This window comes from Tetrao urogallus (genome assembly GCF_951394365.1).
Source record: "Tetrao urogallus genome assembly, chromosome: 3".
Taxonomy (NCBI): Eukaryota; Metazoa; Chordata; class Aves; order Galliformes; family Phasianidae; genus Tetrao; species Tetrao urogallus.
This window is the reverse complement of record NC_136815.1, coordinates 17240476-17264721: the sequence shown is the minus strand read 5'-3', so window position 1 is coordinate 17264721 and position 24246 is coordinate 17240476. Positions and strand designations below refer to the sequence as shown.

Sequence of the window (24246 nt, the reverse complement as noted above, 5' to 3'; positions counted from 1 at the left end):
ACAAATGCTGAAGTACAGAAAAAAAGATTCTGATCTGGCTATTAGGGATGCATTTGTTCATACTGTATGCTTTCCATTTTCTTGAAATGCAACTTTTGCAGAAGAAAATAGCTGCATATAAAATTTCCTGCTTATAAACTCAGATGGCTCTAAAAGTCATAACGTCCCTTGGTACGAGGCAAGTAAAAATAGAAGTGACATTTAAAATCCTGCAAACTGATCTAAAACGTTCCAGAATACCATTATACTAACAAGCCCCAGTACAATACAATTATAGTACTAATCTATACAAATTGGAGATAACACAGGTAGTTAAAAGTAGCCAATTTTATTCAAATGATTTTAAGATGAAACAATTGTCTTCTCCAAGTTAGACATGCTTATCATACGCTTTTTATTCAAATGAAAACTGATAATTTTCCCGCTACAGAACTGTATCAATAGAATCCAGAGTCTTGAGTAGCCCAGTTAGGTGCCTAAAAACAAATAAAATAAGCATCAGTCAAAAATATGCAATACTCATTTCTTCTCCTATTAAGTTTCATACAACTTCCATCTAACAGAATCAACTTGCCAACTTCCCCTTTTTCACTGGTGGCTGACCAACATATTTTCTACTCCTGAGTCTGCAACGCTGTTCATTTTTCTTCCAATAATACTTACCCACAAATACTTGTATCACAAATGACACCGTCAGAGGAACACTGACTTACAACCCAGTATTGTCAAAGAGCACCAATGTGTGATGGAGAGGGCGATTTAACTCAGCGTTCAATATTCAGAGTAATTCAAGTATAATTCACTCAGAAAAGATATTAGCTATTTTCATACATATCACCTCCTTAAAAGGTGTTTTTGGAAGGTGAAAGGGACCATTTAAAAGGAAGCACAATCAAATGATTGAAACAAATAATTAGGCATTCTTTTTTTCTGTTTTGTAGTGAGAGGAAACAAGAGAAGAAAACAAGAACTGCTGTAAAAAAAAATAAACATTTGTCAATTTGGTCAGTTGGTTCACTTTTGGCACCAGAACTAGAATTGAGCATGCCTGAGGAACTAAGGAACAGGCTAGAATTACACTTTTAACATCATTCACATTCAAGAAAAAAAACAAACGAACAAACAGATTCTGAAAAATACAACTCATACTGACCTCTGATCTACCACTCTGATTCAATTTCTTCTCAATGTTCATAGCCAACATTTGGCTACGAAAAGACAGGCTTTTGGTCTTCTCAATCACTTGCTGATAAGGTGACACTGCATTGTTGCCCATAACTACATGGCCCTAAAACGCAATAAAAATAAGGAAATTAAACAGTAGTACATAAGCCTTTATTTTAATGCTCTGCTTTCAGAGCTTCTACAAAAGTTCTCTCTCACACAGAGCCAAAACACAGTAGTGAAGTTTACTATAGTTTGTGGGCAAAGAAAAATGAAGTGGAACACACTACTTCTAGGTAAGAAATCACTTGGATCCATGCATGCAGTCTTACCAGCTTTGAATCCAGTTTGGCATCTAATCGTGCATTTCGAATTAGATTGACGATCCATCTTTCTGCTTCCTCAGGTGTCATATTTAATTTATCTGCCAACATACTAGAAGATAACAGGCTTATCAGAAGATCAAATATGGCCTCTCTCATGTTGATAAATATACTCAGAGCCTGCGAAATACGCATTAAACCAATACACGAAACATGGCACAGCACAAGGCTTTTCTTCACTGTTTTTATATAATTGGGAAACCTACTTCCCTTCAATCGAAATAACTTTAAAACATAAAATCCTTGTTTCCCTCCCCCTTGTATTTTTTCACCTCCTTAAAAAGGAAAAGACCTGTAACTGCTTGGAATATTCTGAATAAGGAATTCATTCCTTGAAGTACGTGCTTACTGCCTATCTTATCTTTAACTTATATATTTATTTATGTTCCTATTAAAGCTTGCCTACATAAGAATTCCTTGAAAAATTGTCTATTATGTTGTGGTGAGACTACATAAAACAGCAACTGTTACTACAAGGGAAAAAACTGAATTCCTTTTACTCTTCTTTAAACCCAGACAGCAGACACATTTTAAGAGTAATTAGACCAGTAAAGCTGTTTGACTGTCACACAACTACCAATGAACTTTAAACCTTCAGAAACAAGGGCCACAAAAGCACACAGCTTGGTACACAATACATTGAGTCTTCATCATGCATTCAATGTAGATACACTACAGTATTCTGCAATTTCAAGGGTGATTAGCAGAGGAGGAGAACAGAGAAAGGAAAATGCTTAATGAAACAGGCACTCTTATCCAGAAATAATTCCCTCTGATGGTGTTTCCTGTGGCTTTGCAGCCAACTCCTCCAGCTTCCTGCTGGCATTTGGCTCCCAGAGTTTATTTGTAACACTCATTCTTCCATCAGCTTCCAGACTGCGTTGACAAACATGAGGTAAGGGCTGCAGACATCACCAAAACCCAGCTGGTTACGCTGGAGTTGCACAAGAGGTCAATTTCTCACCAATTTACAGGGTCTTGCTAAAACATTTTTCTGAACCCAAAAGCTATTTTATTTTATACTAATTACTGTTCTATCAATTATTAGCCAGTCCACATAGCTAGTCTGCCTATTTTGCCTAGACTGCCTTCTTTATATGGTCTCTCCTTTTACACACTCTTAACTCTTAACTTTCTTCCAATTTCATTTCTGTCACAAATGAATATGAAATGAAGCAAGGAGAAAAATCAAAGTAACTTTAATACTGACCTCAGTCAGTGAAATAACAACAAATACACAACAAGGTACCTGGAATCTTACAAAGAAAAGGTAAGTAAAACCCAAAAATAGTTGCTACTGTTTCATCTGAACTTTTAATCAGTAGAGCACTTCAAAACTACAGTTATGGCAGACAAAGCAAAAGAACAGAAGACACAGATGTAAAATTTTTGTGGAATTATCAGCATATAAGCAGCAAGGGGTACTGAAATCTCAGCAGGAAGAAACTACAATTTTTTTTTTCCCCCAAGTCTTTGAATTTGTGATATTAAGTACTTGACTCTAAACAAAGAAACTCTAAACTGAAAGAATAGTAGGGGAGAGCAAGCTAGGAGAATTCTCCTACTTTTCTGTTTGAGATATTTTATTAGAATCCTACTGATAACTCTTCCAGATGACCACACGAAGTGGCCACTGCCACAACTTCATGGATTAAGTTACCTACCTTTGTGATTTGGCTATGGAGACTTCAACTTTGGAGACAATCAAGAATCAAGTAGCCAAGGATTTGGGTAGCATAACGTGGGGTGGCTCTTGCACCAAGTTGTAATTGGGTGCACAGACTTGAATCAAGTGACTTCCAGTGGTCACTTCTAAGCCACAGCACCCAGATTTTACTTTTCCCTTAACTTACAGCCCCTCTGCGCTGCAGTGGGTGTAGGTGCAACATAGGCTTGCAGGGAAGAGCTACTGCAGAGCAGAAACAATTGCTTCACATCATCCAGTAGATAAGTTGTACCTTTCTCAAGAGCCACTGAAGATAAGGTTTGTTAACCAAGTAGTCTTCATCAGCATGTATGTTTGCACAAGAAATTAGACCAATCATTCCTACTTCCTATTGTGGGAGACTGCAGTGACAACTGTGATCAAAACCAGACTGAAAACTAGATTCTTCTAATTAGATAGAAAGTTAAGATGCACTCAAAGAATAAAGCACACTTTAACTACTATGATGGGTTTAAGCCTAGTTTACTCTAATTATAACTTGTTTTAAGCAGAACACATGGAGTATGGATGCCAGCAAATTCCTGAGCAACACATTTTTCTCTGTAGATCCAATCCTCTTACACCCACTATTTGCCAACATAAGCACAGCCCTAGGAAGTTCTTCAAACCTCAAGATGTCTTATGAGAAGGAATATATATCCTCTACACTCATGTACTATTAGTCTTGAAGGGACAAATAAGAGCTATGAATTGCTTTATCCATGTCTGTATTTTACAAAATAAGCCTACCTCTGAAGAAGCTGAGCAAGTATGTTAAAATAGTTATATGGACAAGCATACAGCACACCTCTGTACAACTTCTGTACAGGTATTTTCTTCCTCCAACATGCACTTAAAAATCTTCAAAGTTACATAATGAAAGTAACAGAGGGCAGAGAAGGATATAAGGAAACTTACCTGAACTTCTAACTTTGAAATTCAAATTGACTTAAGATTCTAAATATAAAATAACAGGCAGCAGAACAGTCACCTTTCAGTAAAACAAAGGGCTTTTTAATGCTGGTAGTAATACTAAGACTTCAATCAAACTTTTAAGGCAAAAAACAACCCAATTTCAGCATTTGCTACAATTAGGCTCCAGCTCAGAGTCCCCTCACAGGCCACACTGAAGCAGCCAACACCACCTTAAAGTGCCTGGATGCGCAGCGCGAGGAGATAATCCTCTGGCAAAGTAACACAGCCAGAAAGCATTTTCAATCCTTCCAAACTGAATGCACTAAAGACTTATCCTAATTATAACTATGTTACAAACACCATTCTTCTACTGCACTATTAAATATGCATGTATTCAGTACTCCTGTCTACTGTATCATGTTACATGCTGTTCAAAAAAAAAAAAAAAAAAAGCTCTCCAGATTATTTCCACCCTTCTGTCTTAACAGGACGCTCACTTATTTGGTTCATGCTGGAAGAAATGCTATTTAAAGTTTTCCTCTGCATAAACAGAACGGTTACTGAACTTCCACAGAGCCTCACATATAAATAGACCTGTTGTGTTCTGTGCACTGAAAGATAAGATACAGAAGAGAAATAAAGCATACTGAGCTCTTCAATTAAATACAGGCATATCAAAACTAATCAAATCACATTCTGAAATAATTTAATCTATTACCCCATGCTAAACATGGTATTTTAAACAGTAAACTAATTACAGGATGATTTAACACTGATAAATTTAAAATTACAACTGATAAGGAAACTACGTCCTTTGGAAAAAAGTATCAGCTGCCTAACAGATGTAGTTAGAGAAATCAAATAAGCCTCCTATTTAGTATTTAATAAGGACATTAATATAAGTAATTTAATATATTTAATATACAGAAATAGCAGTTGAAATTGCTCATGGAGAGAGAAATGCAAGAACTCTGCTTAGCTAAATTTCAATAAGAGCATTCTGATGTGCCAGTTCCTTCAAATGAAGCCTAGAATGCACCAAGAAATACTTACATACCCCACGGAAGCCCAAATCTAATGCTTGTCACAACTTGTGCAGAAGTTTAAGGCTTGAGTCCGTCATTTTAAACACTATGACCTAGTGCAAACTATCTCCTTAGTGATGACTGATTCCACATGAAGTCACCAGAAATGATATTATGCCAGCAATATCCACACCTAACTCAGTTTATTACTTTCCTCAGAACACATCATTGCAATTATGGAATAAAGACACTGCTACCTCTACTTCCAAACCACACAATGAGAACAAACTAAAATATTTTTATCATTTGTGGTACAAAACTGTATGAACCATAAAGCAATAAATGCTCCATAGAGGATAATGTGCCACATACCTTGAAACATCAAACAAAGCTCACTATTTTTGCTATTATTAATCATTTCTTTCAGCAGAGACACCTGCAATGCATTAAAATGCATCTTCTAGGCTCTCTACTTATCACTTCTATGATCTGAGGTCTAATAAACTTCTAAGAATGACATTTAGCCCTTAGTTTAAGAAAAACTATCTAACCATCTAACTTCATTAAGAACGTGCGCCTTCACAGAAGAATCATTTGCAGGAGATAGCAAGAGCCTACGTAGTTTCATATATTCCAGAAACTCCACCCTTACAGAGCTTAGTTTACAAAGACATTATTCCAAAATTCTTATTTCAAAGTCCCTTTGTGTAATACTTTGATTCAAGTATTAGTCTCCTTACAAACATGGATGTAAGTACAAAAAAGCTCTGCTCACGTTGTTTAGTTCAGTTTACTACCTTTTAAGTATGCTTAAAACCTGCAGCAGAGTTAAGTTATGCAAAACACTGCAGCAGAGTTAAGTTCTCAAAAAAAAAAAAAATCACCTTCTACCAACCATTGCATTGAACTTAATTACTTTAAACACCTAACAAAATACAATCATTCTCCAGATACATTATGGAAGTAATCTTTGGGGCTTATCCTACTAGAAAAGTTAATAAAAAGTCATCCTTTCAATAAGCTTACAAAATTTTGGAAGAATTTTGAATCAAATTCTATTTTTTTAAATCAAGAAGCATTAAACAGCTTCCTCAGAGGGCCAGACAAACACCACTTGTTGCTAGTAGGTCTCCAAAACAAGACTCCACTGAATTTGATTGATTTACCAGCTCTGATTTCTGCTGTTTGGGGGATCTCTCCAATATTCTCCAGGAAAATTTTAAAGTAACATGAACATACAGAGAATGGAGGCATGCACCAACTGCAGCAAGATCTCAAACATGCATAACACCATTTTTTTTTTTTGCTTAGTTTTTACAACAAAGGTATTGGAAAAGTCTGCTTTTAGAATATTAGTTTGAGGAAGTAGCAGACATCTTTGCCTATAGGAATATCATTGCCTTATAGCTGGATCATTCCAATAATGCACAGGAATGAAGATATAATTGAAAAAAGCAGTACAATCATTTTCAAGGGACGTCCAGTTAAGACATAATTGATTGACATACCTATGGTTAAGTAAACAATTATTGTATTTGCTATTATTTACCTAATACTATCATTCTTTATCAATGTGTGCAGAAATGAATGCTTGCCTGGGTGGAGAAGGGAGGAGAAAAGACAATTTGTGTTAAATTTCATTAAAATCACATAGCTTTAAAATATGACTGCTATAATTAAAACAAATCACTTTAAAGCTATGCATCTAGAAAGACAACTACTTAATTAGGTTTTAGTTAATGAAAAAATCATTACATTTGATGATTGAACATCTTTAGTACAAAAGTTTATGCTGTTTGTCAATCTCACTTGCAACTGATTTATCTGTACAGCTGCAGAAAAAAGCTCTCTTACCCAATGCTGATACACTGATGGATGCGACAGAAAGTCTCAAATATAAAGAGACGGGCATTCTCAATGAAGTCCTCAAGGCAGGCAACTAGGAAGAAATCATTCACAAGCACCTGCAAGCGTAAGAAGAGGAACACTGAAAACAAACAATTTTTTTTTTGTCACTCATCTTATTTGTTGATGGAACAATGTATTAGAAACTGTTCTCAGCATAATCCATGATGGACAAAAAAAAGTCTGCATTTAAAATGACTTCCCATGAATCTGCAGATTGCTAAATTAACATTACACACTAATCTGATAACTGAGGTTACCAAAAAGAACAGGGTCTCTCAAACCTACACTGAAGACCCCTGCAGTAACACACAAAACTTAACTACTCTCCTCTTACTTCAAGAGATTCTTCTCATTCTGTCTTATCACACAAGCCAGGCTCATTAGCAGTACAACTGTGCATGTTAAGTTCAGATAAAAGGATCACCAGCCCTTAGCAGTGAACAGAGTTACTAACCTTATCTAATAAGGTAACGAATATCAGTCAAAAGAGTCAAAAAAGATTAAGAACTGACAATAGTTTTCAGCTGTGAGAAGCATCAACTCTTACACTAGTCAACCCAAGCACTGCTTATCTTTAACTATACTCATTTTACATGAATATACACTTACCTATCCTGATTTTACAGTGTTTTTCAATGTTACCATCCCAGAGCACAACACTTCTTGGAACAGAAAAGGATGGCTTTACCTTCTTCAAACTAACACTAACTGAGAAGCTGAAGCTCAGCCAGAAGCACAATCACTTACTTTTTGTTCTAGGAGCTGACTAAATATAATCTTAAAGCTAATAAAAAAAACACTGGCAATGGAATTTGAGTTCAAATTTCAAGTAAGCTAGCTGGCTTTTGAGAATTTCATACAGACCTGTAGTCAAAGAAAAAAAATAGAATTATAGAGCTTACTGTTTCACACTCCCTCAACTTCTTCTGTGCACCATCAAAATCAAAGTTAACATACAGGCATTCCACAAATTCTGTGATGGGGTCCCTGTATGTATAGGACTCCTGTCAAAATAAATAACACAACTCTATTAGGAATCACTGCAACAAGTTCACTTTAATATTATGTACATTACTCAAACAATTATAAGAGATGTTTTTCCAGTATCTAAGAGCCACATAAATGTTTTTAATAGTCTCATTAAATAACCACAAGTGCCATTTCAGTCCTAGCATTTAGGACTGCAACCTTCAGGTTAAGAAAGCATCCATGACTTTTACTCATCTTCTATCAAGCACTTCAGTTTATTAACGTATGGTAAGAACAGATATTCTTCCTAAATTTCAATTTCAAGTCCAAATACCTGCATCATTTGATACACACAAGATAAGGCTTACACATATAATGCTACTTCTATACAAAGTACTCCATTTTGATATTACATAAGTTACTCAATCACAAGGCAGAAACAACATTATACACACACCTGTGAGTGTAAATTAAGATGCAAATACAACACCTTCTGGCATATCTCTAACAAACACTTTATGACAGCTAAATTCAATCTGTTACTACCAGCTTTAGTACTTATAAGACCACCAGCGATTCAGTAAGTTACTAAAAAGGCTCTTTCAGTAGTAGATGAAATATTTTTCCTTACCAGAACTGTATTTATAAACCTCATTATTTAGGTTCAACATTTAGTTTTTACACACCACTGTACTTCAAGTAATTACTGCTCATTATGTGAAAGAGCTCGGATAATATTTTCAGTTTAATGAAGATGAACATGTAACTGCCTACTATCAGTTAAATACTTGCAGAATCTTCATGTCTTAGTGTTTAGAGAATGGACAGACATGCCTCTTAGTACCAGCCTGCCATTAACACCGGACAAACCACTTTATTCAATGCTTCATTCCCCCCCTCCCAACAAGTTACAAGTCATCCTGCGTGAACAACTTTCAGATCCATAAAATTTAACATTACAGAATTTGATATTATTCATCTACTCTGTATGGTTCATATTATGTAATATCACTTTATTAAACACATGAACTAGTATGGTATAATTAGTGTTTAAAGGTTAACTACTTGTATACAAACTGCATGCTGATTTCAGACAAAAGCCTTTGCAATAAAACCCTCAATCTCTACCATCTTGTTCCTTTTGTTACTCCAGTAAGATCCTAAGACTACTCATAACTGTGAGAACAGAAGCATTTAAGAAGGGCATGCAAATCTGAATGTAAATCAGCATACAAAGACCACTTTTGAAATGTATCTTTTGTATAAAAAAAACTCCTTGCAGTGATGGCTGAAAAAAAATAGACTACGATTCAAAACCATTTCAAGCGTCTTGCTGAATTTTCTGCACTTACAAGGGAGAGGGAAAGTAAAACCTGACATGCACATTTTACTCCTTAAGGAATGACTTCAATAAGAGAAAAAAACCAGCACTGAATGTGTAAGCAGTCCCAGAACAAGCACATTAGAAGCAAGTTATATGATTTTAGTGAAAAGGTACAGAAACTACTAGAGATTTCAGTTCTTACCTGCTGAATAACCTTGACGAGGTCCTTCAGCACTTGTCTACGCTTTCGAACATCCTTATTTGTTATGACTGCAGTAGTGAGATATCGGAGGATATGAGGGCACATTGTCTGAATTGCATTGAGATACCTAAAGAAAAAAAAAATAAAAAATCACAGAGTTCAGATAACAGTTCTCCATCAAAACATCACTTACGATAGACAGCTCATAAATCTTTCATACTATATGCCAGCAGTGTGCATTTAATCAAATAAAGAAGGATGATTTGTATTTGTTAACACTTTGATGATCTCTAGCTGGGGACAGGGGAAGGGAGAGAAGACAGCAGTGCACCAGGTAGTAAAGAAAGGGCAGTTAGCACTGCAGAAGAACAGTCCATATACTGCTGATAACTTCTCAGCATTAATCTGTTGTAGGTATCATACAGGCACAACAATTTAGTTCTCACAAACAACAGTAGCATTTCAGTTTGCATTTTTATTCTTCTCAGATTTTCCTCAAAAACCCTTTTCAAATACATCTTAAGAAATCCAACTAGGTAAGTCTAAAGGGCATCATCTTCCCCTACCACCCTAAAACATGCAGTAGGAGTTTGGTATATAACAAATATTCAATTCCCCAGAACACCAGAAAAAAAAAAAAAAAAATAGTGCCAGATCTTATTGTTCTACTACCTGCCTCCCTGAAAAAGGACAAGTTATATAACTCTTCCCTTTCCCCCTCTCCCCCTCCCCCCCCCCCAAACATGCTCGGAAAATAAAAAACAAGCATAATTACAACTTCTGAGACAGATTCAGGGTGTGGACTCAAGGTGTTGGACAAGACTGCATAAATCATCTTTCTTTAGTGATTCAAAAATCCCAGCAATACAGCACAACACAACTTACTGTGGTTGATAGAGAAAGAGGTCAATGATATTGTCTCTCCCTTTAGGATGGTTAAAAAACACAAATAAAGACCAATGGATGAGCCATGTTCTTTGCTGAAGAGACTGCAGTGGAGAGCTGACTGACTGAAAGAAAAAAAAAATACAGCAATGATTTAAACAAAGGTACTAAGACTTCAATTCTTAAAAGATCACCATGTTAATTTGAAGTTACTACATCCCTTTTTAATCCTGAGTTGTTTCTAGTTCTTCAGGCCACAGCTGAAGAAGGAACACTGCTTGGCTTCTCTACCTTTTTAGCTTATCCTCTTTTCTAAAGCATCACAACGTTTGCCATAGACTTTTTCCAGTGATGAAGCACCACAATAGGAACATAACCTTCATTTAAACCAACTGATACGGCACAAATAAGAATTCAAGTCTATACATTGCTGGATTTGCTCCAAAGTTAACAGCAATTCAAAGGGCTGGAAAGCAAAATGTTGTGAATGAATGGATATAACAAGTAATAATCACTCATGGGATCATGACAGCTAACTACCATGATTCTACCCAAAAAGCCATTGGAGTTTAACAACTAAATCAAATTTTGGAGTTTATTACAGCCATACAGGTTCATAAAAATTAGAAAATTTCAAAAAACTCATTAACATTACTTATCTGCCACACAAAATAAAGAACAAGTCTGGGAGGAGAAGAAAAATATCAAAGCTCCTATTAAGATTCTGGTTTAGAGTAGAACATCAAGTTATTTCATATACGGCCATTGAAGCCCAACAAGCAGACAGGAAGATAAGTTCTTAATCATGTTAGCTGCTTTGATTTAGTACTGCAGTCCAATTCTTTCAATTCATGTTCCTGGTGCCCACCTCTCACTGTCACATGGTAAGGAAGCTAAATTGACTGAAACCTGTTTCTGATAAAAAAAAAAAAAAAAAACTTTCTTGCATTTTTTAAGAATATCGTTTTCCTTAGGACAGAGCATAGTTTAGATGCATACATCTACTTCCTTATATTAAAGGAACAGTATAACTCCCCGAAATTTAAGTAGCAGCTTCTCATAATGAAACCATGCTCTCAAATGCTCTCACATACATCCTTGAAGCAGGTTTGGTTTCCTGGAAACACCTTAAAAGCTCTCGCTTTTTTTTTTTTTTGCCAAAGCAACAAAAGAAAAGGTCATTTAAAAAGAAAGCTTCCATATTCCTTCGCCTTTTCTTTTCCAGCATCCTTTTGCTTTCTCACCACCACTGGAGGAATGCACAACTGTCTCTAATGAAGCACAGTAAATGGCTCTTAATGAGATTTCAAGCAATTCATATCCAAATTTGAGAACTAATAAACTCTAACCTCTCACCTCACTAACATGACCAAGATCATACTTACATTGTTATCTATCGTCTCCTTCAATCTTGTGAGGTCTTCCATGGCTGCATCCCAATTCTGCATGAGAATTTCAGATGCCAGTTTCCCCCACAGTGAACTCAGAGCATTTCTGTCTGTTGCTGGAACCTATTTTAACAACAGCAGAGTTATATTCATTTTTTTAAATTATTAACTTCTGAAAAAGAGAAGAAAAATATTTTCTGGTAATATTTTTAACTTAAAGAATGTCAAACATGCACGATTCTCTCTTTAGATATATTTCATAAAGCAATTTACATACATAAAGACAGCACTAAAACTTCTGAAGTAGAAACTAGAAAATCCTGAAAGACTCCCTGCTGCTGCAGTTCAACTTAAGAAATAATAATTAAATGTCATCTAATGCTCAGCCACTAGTTCCAGGTTTTTCATACTATGCAGAAATGTTTCCAAACCATTAGCACAAGCCTCTTAGAAAGCAGGTTCCCAAAGAACTTGTGATAGCAGGTATTAGTTCTTATGATGTGACTACTCTAAAGCTCTTTCTGCTAATGCTGCAACAAAGGCATACTTATAGAAAAGCCCAGACCAACTCCAGCTTTGCAGTAACAAGCCTGTGTCCTAGAAGGGTAGTTCTGAGGTGCTAGTCCTGTGTTAGACTAATCTGCGTTAGATTTATACAGGACTGGGTTTTGCTAGATCATTGTGTCCAATTCTATTCACAGATCAGTTACAATAGCTTCTTCATAAATTGTCATCACACAGAATTTAGAAGAAAAGCTTTTCAGACTTAGTAAAAAATATATACATTAGAACTATTACCAGCATAAAAAACAGTACTTGTTTTGAAATTATTTGACATAAGAGAATAATGCTAAACCTAGAAATAAAGCACTGAGAATTAAGGACATCTGCCCACAAATCGTTAGTAACTAACTTACTTCCTCCCTCAGCCCATGAATCACACACACAGCACAAAATCATACAGAGAAGTTCAGCCTTACTGTCAACATTTAGATGGATAATTCAATTCACTGTCACTCTCAACTCCATTTTCATTAAGATCTAATCTCAAAGTTACTTTATGGTTTACAATCAATATTAAAAGTTATTGCTATTTACTCTAGCTACATTTCACAAAGCTTAGGATAAGTTCCATTGAATCACATGGGTTCAAAATGAGAACAACATGGGTTCAAAGCAACCTTAAAGCCCATCCAGTTCCATCTCTGCTGCCATAGGCAAGGTTACCACCCACCAGACCAGGCTGCCCAGGGCCAAATCCAAACTGGCCTTTAATGCCTCCAAGGATGGAGCATCCTCAGGGCAAACAGTTCCAGTACCTCACTGCTCTCACAGTAAACAATTCAGAACTTACCAGAACCCTGAAGAAGTACAGGTATTCTGCAGCTCCAGAGTAATTGCCACATTCATACTGGAATTTTGCATACCTGTAGAGTGTATCTAGGTACTCCTGTCTAAACTGAAAAGAAACATAAAGTGTTTTCCTCACTAGGAAGAAAAAAATGTTTTTACACACCCCTTTTAATAGAAGCTTTGGAAAACCTTTAATAGCAACCATTACTATCTTTGAAAGTTATTGTGAACAGTGAGTACTATGCAAAACTACTTTAATCCACATCACTGAATTAGTGATCATGCTGGGGGAAAAACAGTTGAAGTTCTGCTTTACAAAGTAAGACGCATGCTAGTTACAAGGATGTATTTTGTTTGTATAAAATGTATGCACTCAAAGACATTCAAATAGGCAGAATTTCTATTACTGAAGTATTCTACTAGCTACAATCAAGTGAGACAAGCCAAATCAGCAGTACTTAGCTGTTCAGTTGTTGCTGTGGGGGAAACAGAGTGGAGATGTTTAGAACTGAATTCCAAAAGATACAGCAATAGAACACTTACGCCATGCTTCTCAGCTAAGTAGTCAAACAGCATACGACCATCCCTAAAACAAAAAGATAAAAACTGATGTTTTCACAAAACAAACTGATTGCCACCGTGCAACACCCTGCACACCAGCCTTCAACCATTAGAATCACCTAGTGTTAATTCAGAATACTTCTCCAGAGACTGTACAAAAGTAACTGCAATAGTAGTGAAGCAACCGTTCCTAGCATTATGAAAGTTTTATGTGTTAAAATTAACAGAGTTTAAAATGAGTGCTACCAGCAAACACTACCATCAAGAAAAAGTAAATTTTCTATTTGACAGCATTCCCAGCTTTCAGTATGAAAATTTAAATCTGATTTAGAGCTCTTCTCAGTCCTGTTCTAATTCCATAGTAATTACCCTACCCAAGCAGTCGGGAGTTTAGTAAGAGACAAGAGGGAAAAAAGCAAGTCAAACAGCTAGAAAGGAATTCTCCACCCAGTGTCAACACTTGGAAATAAGTGAGCAAACCTCTACCACAGACAGAGGCATCTGCAGGACACAATTGTTTATACCAGTGCATTTGTTAAGTTCTAAACGTTTACATACAACCATATTTCTGAATTTCTTTTTATTTAACATGCATAATAAAAACAACCACTCTTATTATGACAATAGAGAAATTCAAGTGTCCTCTATACAAAAACAGGTTTATCTACAGCCAGTCTTCCATTAATGACCCGTGGATTTTAGACATGTGATATTATTGAGCAGTTCATTTTATTAATAGCTTTTTTTGTCTAGTATTTGCAAAGGTTCCTGACCAGCTCTTAGAACAAAATTTTAGCACGCCAGTTTTTCATCTGGTGATGTACTGCAATTATCTGGCAACAAGCACCAACACTGAATCCATACACATATTCTATTTGGAAATGTATTCAACTATCCTCTGTATTGCAACAAGGTGGTTCATATTATTAAAGTACTGTAAGAATGTTGCATTTTCTCTCTTCTAGTTCTCCCATACCTGCAGGTACCCTCTACTTCATTTCTTCCGAGAACTCACGTTTCAATGGGGTGGGACAGACACAAGAACTCAAGCCTAGTTCTGAATACCCTCTTAACTGGCATTTGATGAACACAGTTTTATAAAGCAAGATATGATTTAACTAAGTCCTTTTTTCATAAGTTAAGAAATGCAGTTCTCAGTATGACTTGCAGAAGATTTGGAAGAGCATCATCAGTTTCTTCCAGTGGAAGATTCTGCAAGGATAAGGAATGTTGACTATTTCTCTAGAAACATCTTAATATTCATTGATTATACATCAAGGAATCCAAAGTTGTCTCTTACTGATCTTTACAGAATTTAATAGTGTTCTTTAGACAGATACTTCTTTTCAGTCCAATCAAACCCATTTCAACCAATGATGTCCAATCATGGGGACCAGAACCTTCAGCAAAAAAAATAGTATTTCTGAGTAGCAGAAACCATTCTGACATGCATATTCACAGAAATCAGCAAGAGTTTCCTTACCCCCTGACATGCTTTTGCCAGCAAAAGCTTAAGTACTTTCTGACTATCGAAAGAGAAAATAAAGCTTCTCCCTGAAGTGCTGGAAAACTAACCAATTTCTAATGAAATCCTGTTTCATGTGTGCACTGAGACCCAATGCATTGCATCTCACCATTTCTGCATTGATAAAGACTACATCAGATTAAAAATCCTGGAAACAACATGCTGAGTAGAGAAAATGCACACTGTTCATCTGCATGGGCCAAAAGGGGTGACTAAGCTTCTCAGCAAGTTGGGTGAGGACAGGAATAGGAGAAAAAGGATGGTAATCTGCACTTAGTTAAGTTCTTCCCTCAGTTATTTCAGGTAACTGTTCTCTTTGGGAAGACTTCTCAGAAGGATTTCAGGTTGTGCATTTCACGTTCACCTAAGAAAATTCCAGAATTAATACAATCTTCCATGCCAGGAGATGCATAGAGCTCACTGACAACAGATCTAAGCACTGGCTTCACCTACAAATTGAAGTTGAGCCTTAGATGTTCCATCTAATGTGGCACGCTACTCGAATCTTAGAGAAGGAAAGCTGAACAAAGGATCTGATGAGCTTTCCATACAAGGGTTAGACACACAACATAATAACAATGGCTCTAACATAAAGACAACCAGCAGTAACTTCCACTGAGTAAATACCACCCACCTTTCCGTTAAAGTCATGCAGTTAACTTTCTTAACTATGATAGCTGAATCCTTTCTCACAGGGATTAATTAAGCTTCAACCATAAAACTCACAGTCCGTACAGGCAATATGTAGACTCTCGTCCTACTTTAATTATTCTCCAAATCAATTAAGAAATTGGACACATCTTTTAAAAAAAAAAAAAAAAAAAAAAAAAAAAAAAAAAAAAAAAAGCAATTCCTAGCACAACCTCACATCCAGTTGGCCTGTCCAAGGCAGGGAATGGAGAGAGTAAGAGGACACGCCTGAAAGAAACATATGCTACAACACCAGAAGGATGTTCATCTATAAAGCCTCTCAAAATGGAAAGACAGCATTCTACAGCCTCCTGTGGAAGGCAGATAAAGGAAAGATGATAAACGATCTGCTATGAAAAAGTAATTTCATTTTTTTCAAACCTTATTTCAACTCCAAAAAATCCAGGCTGTACTGAATAATACCTGGCACTTGTCCACACTTGATTCATCTGAACATTAGTTGAGGAGATTTTTGTACAACAGGTAAAAGCAACAAGAAGCTGCTTAAGGCAACTTCAATCACCTCATCACAAACACTGCTTGCAATGGTTGAAGTAAAAACACCTTTCCTTGCAATTGGCATACAGACAGCACCCCTACCATCAACACCTAAGAAGATACCAACAAGCCCTCATGAGGAAAATACATTAAAAGTTACCTAGTAGACTGCATTTGCCTTGTTGTCTCTGGATCCTCAAACATCTTGACAATAGGCTCAGTTTCAGCTTGAAGCTGTTTCAGCTGTGCAACAACAGTTGTTCTCTTCTCACGCAAAGCTTAAAAAAAAAAAAAAAAAAAAAAAGAATTCCACATACAGATTGAGTCTTTGCAGAAACTAACCTGTAATCACATGGTGCTGACAGCACATTTAAATAGGATTTCTTCCAATTGCTACCTAGCTCGTCCTTTCAAGGAAGTCACAAAACCAGAGATACCAATGAACTCGTTGGCTTACCAAGTAGTCTCTACCATATGGCTTCTCATAGCGTGCACAGTTCTAATCAAACCACCCAAGAGCAGATACCTAAAATAGCCTTGGCTCAAGCTAAGGTATGTTCAGGCTTCCACTAAAGGAGAAGCACCTTTTTAAGTAACTTTGCTCATTCCAAATAAACCTGGGGAAAAAGAAAGTAAAAAACCTAAGCTACGATACTAATTAGATTTTCCACTAACCAACCAGGTTCTAAAAGTACACTTTTAAACTATTTAATATTACACATGCTAACTCAGAACTCTTTATGAGAAATTATTAAGAAAAAGTGGCCATCCAAGACTTCCATGTGCAATAAAACAAATACTTAAAAGTTCAGCCCATGTGCTTAAAAAAAAAAAAAAAAGACAGTAGCACTTTAGGACTGGAAATACATGTCAAGAAACATATGGGATCCAAGAAAGACAAACCAAGACCAAATCTTAGGAGATAATAGAACCCAGAAGCCACTGGAGAGGGTCACACACCAGGGCATAGAGCATTATAGTGAGTCTATCAGACTTTTCTTCCATGATTTCTTTTGTAGAGGATATCCAAAGTGGATAACACCATTATAGTGACCCAACCTAAATCCAGAAGTGACTTGCCTGACAGGAAGTATTCCAGTAAGGAGAAATTATCTCCAGCTTCAGAAGAATCTTGAGATTTTAAAAAGGGAAACAGATGAAAAACAAAAACATTCAGTTAACTTAATAACAAATGTTTTTCCCTTTTCCTGTGACTGGCTGCATAATCATAAGGTGATTGTGGAAGGCAAGACATCTAAGTACACTAACTTTAGAAAACTTCTGCTACAGTAAGGTCTTAGCAAAAAGTTACTGCAAAATTGAACGAAGTCAGTAAGCCTGCAAGTAAAAAGAAATGGCACATACATATATTCTGTTAAATGTAAGCTATCTTTGCATAGGAAGTTCCACCTAAGAGTCATTTGTTCAGATTGCTTGTGAAAGCATTAGCTCTGCTACTTCCTGTTCTAAGAAAAAAAGGCCAATATCAAATAAGTCATCATACTAAGATAAGTCCTATACTTCCAAAATGCATGCAGAGCCAAACATCATTAGCAAGATTAAAGTTGTTGGCCACTATGAAGGCAGTTTTCCCAATGGCTAAGTTCATCCAACTCAGGTGCAGCTATGAGCTTTCAAACCTAAAGAGCTTAACAACCTGCTTAAATACTTCACTGTAATCAGATGAAAAATATGAGACTAATTACTTTTGAAGGCGTGCTACTGATACTGTAACATTCTTCTCCAGTAGTTTAGAAAGTCTGGAGCAAGAGAAGAAAAATAAACTTTGCAGCTTTGAGAATTTAACAACCCTGATGGAACTGAAAGGTGAAGCTATCATTGTAACTGTTCCTTGAAAGACAAAAGTGAAAACCTCTCATAACCTTCTCATAACTGGCACTATCAGCCCAATGGAGCACTGCATATACACCTATAAAAAACAGACAATGCTAACATGACATATTTGATCAAAACATTCAATCCAACATCTGTAAGTCTTAACAGTTCTACATATTTCAAAAGGGGCTGTGAGTCTTTAGTTTAAAGAACCTGGAATGAGCAAGATCAGGCAAAACAGCTGGAACCTGTACCCAGATAAGCAAAAACACCTGAATTTCTTCCTCCTAAGCTGCAGCCTAGGCAAGCTGTAAACCCACTGCAGTTTAGAAAAAGTTGAACAACTCCATAAGATGAACTAAAAGTGTGTAAACAGGGTGAAGTGCCTATTCAGAGAACAGCATCAGGAATAAGAAAACTCACAATAAAGATACAATGAAAGAAAAGAAATAAAGGAAAAACAAACACGAATAATGTAAGCTAAAAGTTAGTTATCTTATTTTTCTTCCCCCTGTGGTGCCATGTGGGAAGATGGATATTTTCTTCTTAAATTTTTAAAAATCATGCAGAAGGAGATTTTTTTCTAATGATAGAACATTAAGCATTAGTTTTCGTATGTCTATAATGATTTAATTTGGACTTTCTCCTTCTAGAGAAGCAGCATTTATCTGTAGATACAAGTGATTAAGACCAGGAGTACGCAGTGTTCCAGTATTATGCGTTCTTTCCTTAACATCAAAGGAAAACAGTACTGAAGTTTGAGTGCCACATTAAAAGTACTACCAGCTATTAATTTACAAGCTAAATAAATATAAAAACATTTCTTTATTAACTGAGCAACTTACCATGTGGAATTTCATCAGAATAAAGATTTTTGTACACATCCATAGCAAAATCCACCATGTTGGTATCACTAAGGAGATCCAGCTTTCCTTGAAGTAGTTCTTTCTCATTATATATCTGAAACAAAAATCATCAGCAGATCTCTTTGAATACTGCTAAACATTTACCAATTCAAATTATCTAATTACCTTTATTGTTACCGTTCAATTTATGAATTTTGTCCAACAAAATTATTTTAAACATCAACCTCTCAACTTTTCAAGGTCTGATACCTCTGTCAAGTGGCAGGGTTACCATAAAGTGTCTCTGTTTTTCTAGTACCAGTAAGACAATGCTAATTTCCTGCTATTTATGAACAGCAGAAACTTCAAAAGAATAGTTAGCAGACAAGTCATCTTTTTAGATGATCATTCCTAATGAAAGTAAATGAGTTATTTTGGGGGCCAAAGCAAACTATGAATTCTTCATGGAGAGAATCCAACATGAAAAATCTGACCAAGACTTAAAACAAACCAACCAACAAATAAAAGACACACCTGTTCTGGCCCCAGAACTTAAGGAAGCACAGCTCTGAGGGAAAGTTCAGTGAATGCTTTGCACAGTGCATTCTGACTAGTGTAGACTCAAGTTACTCAAGTTTAATCTCAGAAAAGATGCTCAAGATGAAACTTGAGTTGTAGCACAGCTTAATATAAAATATGTCTACACCTCAGGCAAGCTGCATTGAGCTTCTGTAGTTGGGTCATTTTCTTTAAGTTTGTTTAACTACTTCTTAAAGGTCTTGATAATAACTGAGCCATGCATTACGAATGTTAGGTCTTTAAGATTCAGGTGAGGATGTGAACTACCAAAAAACTCAAACATGTACATGTACGAAGGCTGTGTTACACTTCATTGCATCATGATCTCTCAGACACAAAACTTGAGAGGTTAAGTTCAGCTTTGAACTGAAGAGTAGTCAAGATAACACACTGCAATAATAGCTCTGCTTAACCTGTAGTGGTTCACAAATGCCAAAACACAAAAAACACCCTGGAGGTGACTGTTACCAACCCAAACCCACACCCCAGACAGAAGAACTCGGCAGGTCAGGTTGTCCCATGCATGCATGTTGGGCTAGCTTATTTTTATGGCACCTAAAATAGTACGCACTTCAAAATCCAAACTTGGGCAGCCTTGCACGTTTTGTCTCCTTTTTAAGACATTGGAACTAAGTACTTTAAGTAACTTTGATTGACACAAGTCCAGCGTGAAGCACCTCTGGCACAACCAGGTTTCACACGGGGATCCAGCTTCACACCCACAAAAACAACGAGGGACGGGACACGGCGGGTCCTGCACTTGGTCTGAGCGCAGAAATAAAACCAGAGCAGCAACGTTTTATCGCAGAGACCGGTAAGTAACGCCGCCCGCACCGAGGGCCCCACAGCCCAGCGCCGCTGACAGCCGTACCTGGGGAGCGGCCCGCACCATGACAGAGAGACGGAGAGCGAGCGGCCACGCGAGGCAAACTCCCGCCCTCCCGCTTCCTCCCCACGCAGCGCACTCCCCGAGCCGGCGCAGGAGCGGGCCGCGCCCACAGGGCCCCGGCGAGGCAGAGGCACCGGCAGCACCCAGCACCGGCGCGGGCGCCGATACACCGTTCCTTGCCGCTCGTCCGCTCTAGAGCCGGCTCCCTCACACTTAGAGCACGCGCGTACCTCCTTGACAGAGAGGAACTCCAGCAGCGGGAAGACGAGGTGTCGGTCCAAGAAGTGCGCGATCTTCGTGGTCAGGTCGTACTCCGCCATCTTGGTGCGGGAAAGAAAGAGGCGGGGCGAACGCCGGCACGCGAGGAAGCGGGCGGTGACGGCCTCTCTTAAGGGCTGTGCGCCTGCGCGGGATTGCGACTGCGCCCTGACTGAGGGGAAATGGTCTGCAGGGCGCATGCGCAGGAGGTTTGAATGTTCGCTGGTGTGAGGCCGGCGAGGGGCTGTGGGATCTTTGGGCTTTCTGTGTGGAAGGAATGAGTGGGCTGGGGTCCGGGAGCTTCCAGTCCCAAACTTGAGGTGGCTTGGGGTCTGTGTGGGCGCTGGCTGTAGGACCCCAGTGTAAGTGGTGACTGTGGGGCCTGTGAGCTTCCTGAAGAAGCTAGCAAGTGGCAGAGATCCAGGCAAACATGGGAATACTTTCTTAAGATAGGCCGTAGAAACAGAGGAGTGTAGAAAGAGACAGAAAGAGACAGAAAGGACTTGTGGTGGTGGTGGTGGTGGAGATGATGTTGTACAGTTAGTTGCTATGAAAAATGTAGTTTTTCTTTACTAAGACTTTGGTCCTGAATATGTTTCTGATGCGTGTGGCCTATGCTGCTGTCAGATACTTGGGGTATGTAAAGACATCTACCGCAGCTGTACTGTACACTGAAGTGTGCAGCTGGTATCTTTTATCAGCTCATGCTGAATCTGTAGTAAATGGCTAAAGCAGGTAAGTGAGATTTTTCACAAGCTCTTTTCTCAGATTTTTCCATGATTGGCCTCCTTTGTTCCTGTGTTCCATGATTGTTTTTCTGCCTGGTCTAGAGTCTGGTGCATCATGGGGAACCTTCCAGCCCTTAACACCAAAGAACTTTTCTTTTGCATTTGTAATTTCAAGTGAACTATTTTTTATTCTATAAGCTGTGTGTGACATACCTCATGTTATAATCTTTTCATTTAAGAAGAAGACGACGTGTGCATCTGTAACGTGTGTTCATAGTAGAAGAGCCTATATTTTGTTTGTTCTCTTACACTGTGAACAACAAACTAGAATTTGCTGGAGCACCAGATATGATGCTGAACCTTTTTCTTTGACGTACTAATGAAATGGAGACATGCAGATAAGGGAATGAAATAAGCATAGTGTATAAAGCATTTATGTGGAGTGTTATTTAAAAAAAAAAAAAAAGAAAAAAAAGAAAAGAAAAGCACCATATTTCCAAGTGGTCAGTGGTCAAAAATGTATGCAGTAATTTGGGTGGAAAGGATCTAAAATATGATGTATAACTGTAACTTTGTGGCTAGGATTCTCGTCTGAGTTGGGGGTTGTGAGTTCTGCTGGCTCTTTATTTCTGTTAGGTAAGGGAAGATAGCTATGAAGGACAAGATGGACAACTCTTTCAAGTGGATGTCACCAGAACATGCCAAGAAGCATGCAGGGCTTTGTTTCTTCACATTCCTGCTCCCCTATTCAGTTGTTGAGGTATAAGGAATTCAGTCATGCCAAATGGGATACTGAGCATGAGGTCTTCGCTGAAGAGCCTACTGTGGGTTTTAATACAACAGGGAATGGTCCTGTTGTATTAAACAGAATCATCTGATTTTCAAATCTTTCAGCTTTTTTACTTCTGCTGGTGACTGACATTAAACCGCATTTTTTAGTTTTCTTTTTTAAAAGGAGTTTAACAGAAGAATCACCCACTGGGTAAGCAGCCTGCAAAATCAGAACTTTCTCAAACTGAGGTGAAATGCCACTGGACACCTAGAAGGCAAGTTTCTGCTTGAAGAATGGAAATGTATCACTACTTTCTCAGTTACTATGTATTAATAATACAGTTGGTTTCAGTTGCACAAAAATTTTTAAAGCATTTCCTTTGTTTATAGTTTTGTTGTCTTTTGTTTGTTTTTTAAAAATGCCATGTTGTTTCTGACAATACATGGGAAACATCTACATGTTACTATTAACAGGTCAAAGGAAGAAAAAGGCATTAACTATGAGTACAGTTTTGTTCATGGCAGCCTGCTTTAAGGTTCAGCCTCATATGCAGCTTATTCCAAGCTTCCAGAATTAGCTTATGTAAATTGTGCATAACAGTAACTAACATGAAGGTACTGCTTGAGAGTGTTCTCTGACTTTTTATCATGGCATAGAGTTGAATTTATCCAAATGAGTTGTGTCATCCTTTGAAATTATGCATGACTCCAATGTTTGTCACAAGAATATAAGGCCCATTCCATCCTTGAGAAGGCATAAATAATTTGCTTAGTGAATCATAGGTGCAGACTATGCCTATGGCAGCTACAGCTGCTGTTTGTGTTGAATAGCAAGTTAATATAGTTGTATTACAGAGTAGTTTTAGAGTTGGTTTATTTTAAAAGTATTTGAGAAATTGGAAATAAGGATTTAATAACACTAAGCCATTCTGTCACCATTAGTGATGTGCTTCCTGTTTTGCTAGAGAGACGTAAAGGCAGTAGAGTACAAGAAGAACAGTGAACAAGAGTATTAGAACTACTGGGGAAAAATACTGCCATGGTAGCTTTGGTGGAAGGCTGTAGAGCTGCCAGTGGAAAACAGGCTGTGAAGGTACAGATGGAGGGCCTGTAGCCATTCAAAATTCTAAAGAATCCAAGGCATTGTGCAATGCTGCTTTCTATTTTATGCATGACTATCTGGAGAAGTAAGTACAGTAATGAGTGAAAAGGTGTGAAGAACTAGCTGGGAATGGCCTTTTAGGAAACAGTTCTGACAGTGCTGTGCCAAGAGAAGCTGTCTGGACAACTTTTTATCTGTTGTAAATTCCCAAAGTGAAATATACTATGTTGAGGAATATTGCTTGAAGAAAAGAATAAATATCACTTACTGAAATAGCTACACTGCCCTTGATGAAAATTATTCTAAAATACACTTTCATGGCAAAGCAGTTTTAGTCAGTTTTAACTGCGTAACTGGAAATTTGGATTTGTTTAGAGCTCTTGTACAAACACCTGACTGAGAATTAGTATGAGGTGTTACTAACCACTGGGCAAGCTTTCACGTTTGACATAGACCAGACGTGAAGCCAAAGTGCTTTAACCTTGTAGACCACTTCCTTTCTGGAAATTCATTTTACTGTACTTAAGATATTTACTACTGTGCTTAAAATCTCTGTTTTTCTTTATGAAATAAAAGTCACTTGGCTAGAATTACCTAGGAAAATATCTCAAGATAATGGTTTCTTTTACTGTGGCTGTGATTCCATAGTTCTTAATTAGTGAAGAATTTTTGTCTAAAGGATACCAATTACATAATTGGTTTTCTTTATCTCATTGTTACCATAACAGTGAAATCCAACATTC

At 37.4% G+C, this 24246-nt stretch overlaps 1 protein-coding gene across 1 annotated transcript; it reads right to left on the bottom strand.

The window, feature by feature from the left end:
* Window positions 1-318: 318 nt before the first annotated feature.
* EIF3E (eukaryotic translation initiation factor 3 subunit E) lies at window positions 319-20964 on the bottom strand (the record flags this gene model as incomplete). The annotated part of the gene is made up of 13 exons (XM_079534039.1): window positions 319-476; window positions 1154-1288; window positions 1497-1599; window positions 7047-7156; window positions 8003-8104; window positions 9596-9722; window positions 10481-10605; window positions 11866-11991; window positions 13223-13327; window positions 13765-13807; window positions 16656-16773; window positions 19177-19291; window positions 20875-20964. 13 exons carry the CDS (start codon window positions 20962-20964, stop codon window positions 438-440), a joined length of 1338 nt encoding a protein of 445 aa, XP_079390165.1. The 3' UTR covers window positions 319-437.
* Window positions 20965-24246: the final 3282 nt, after the last annotated feature.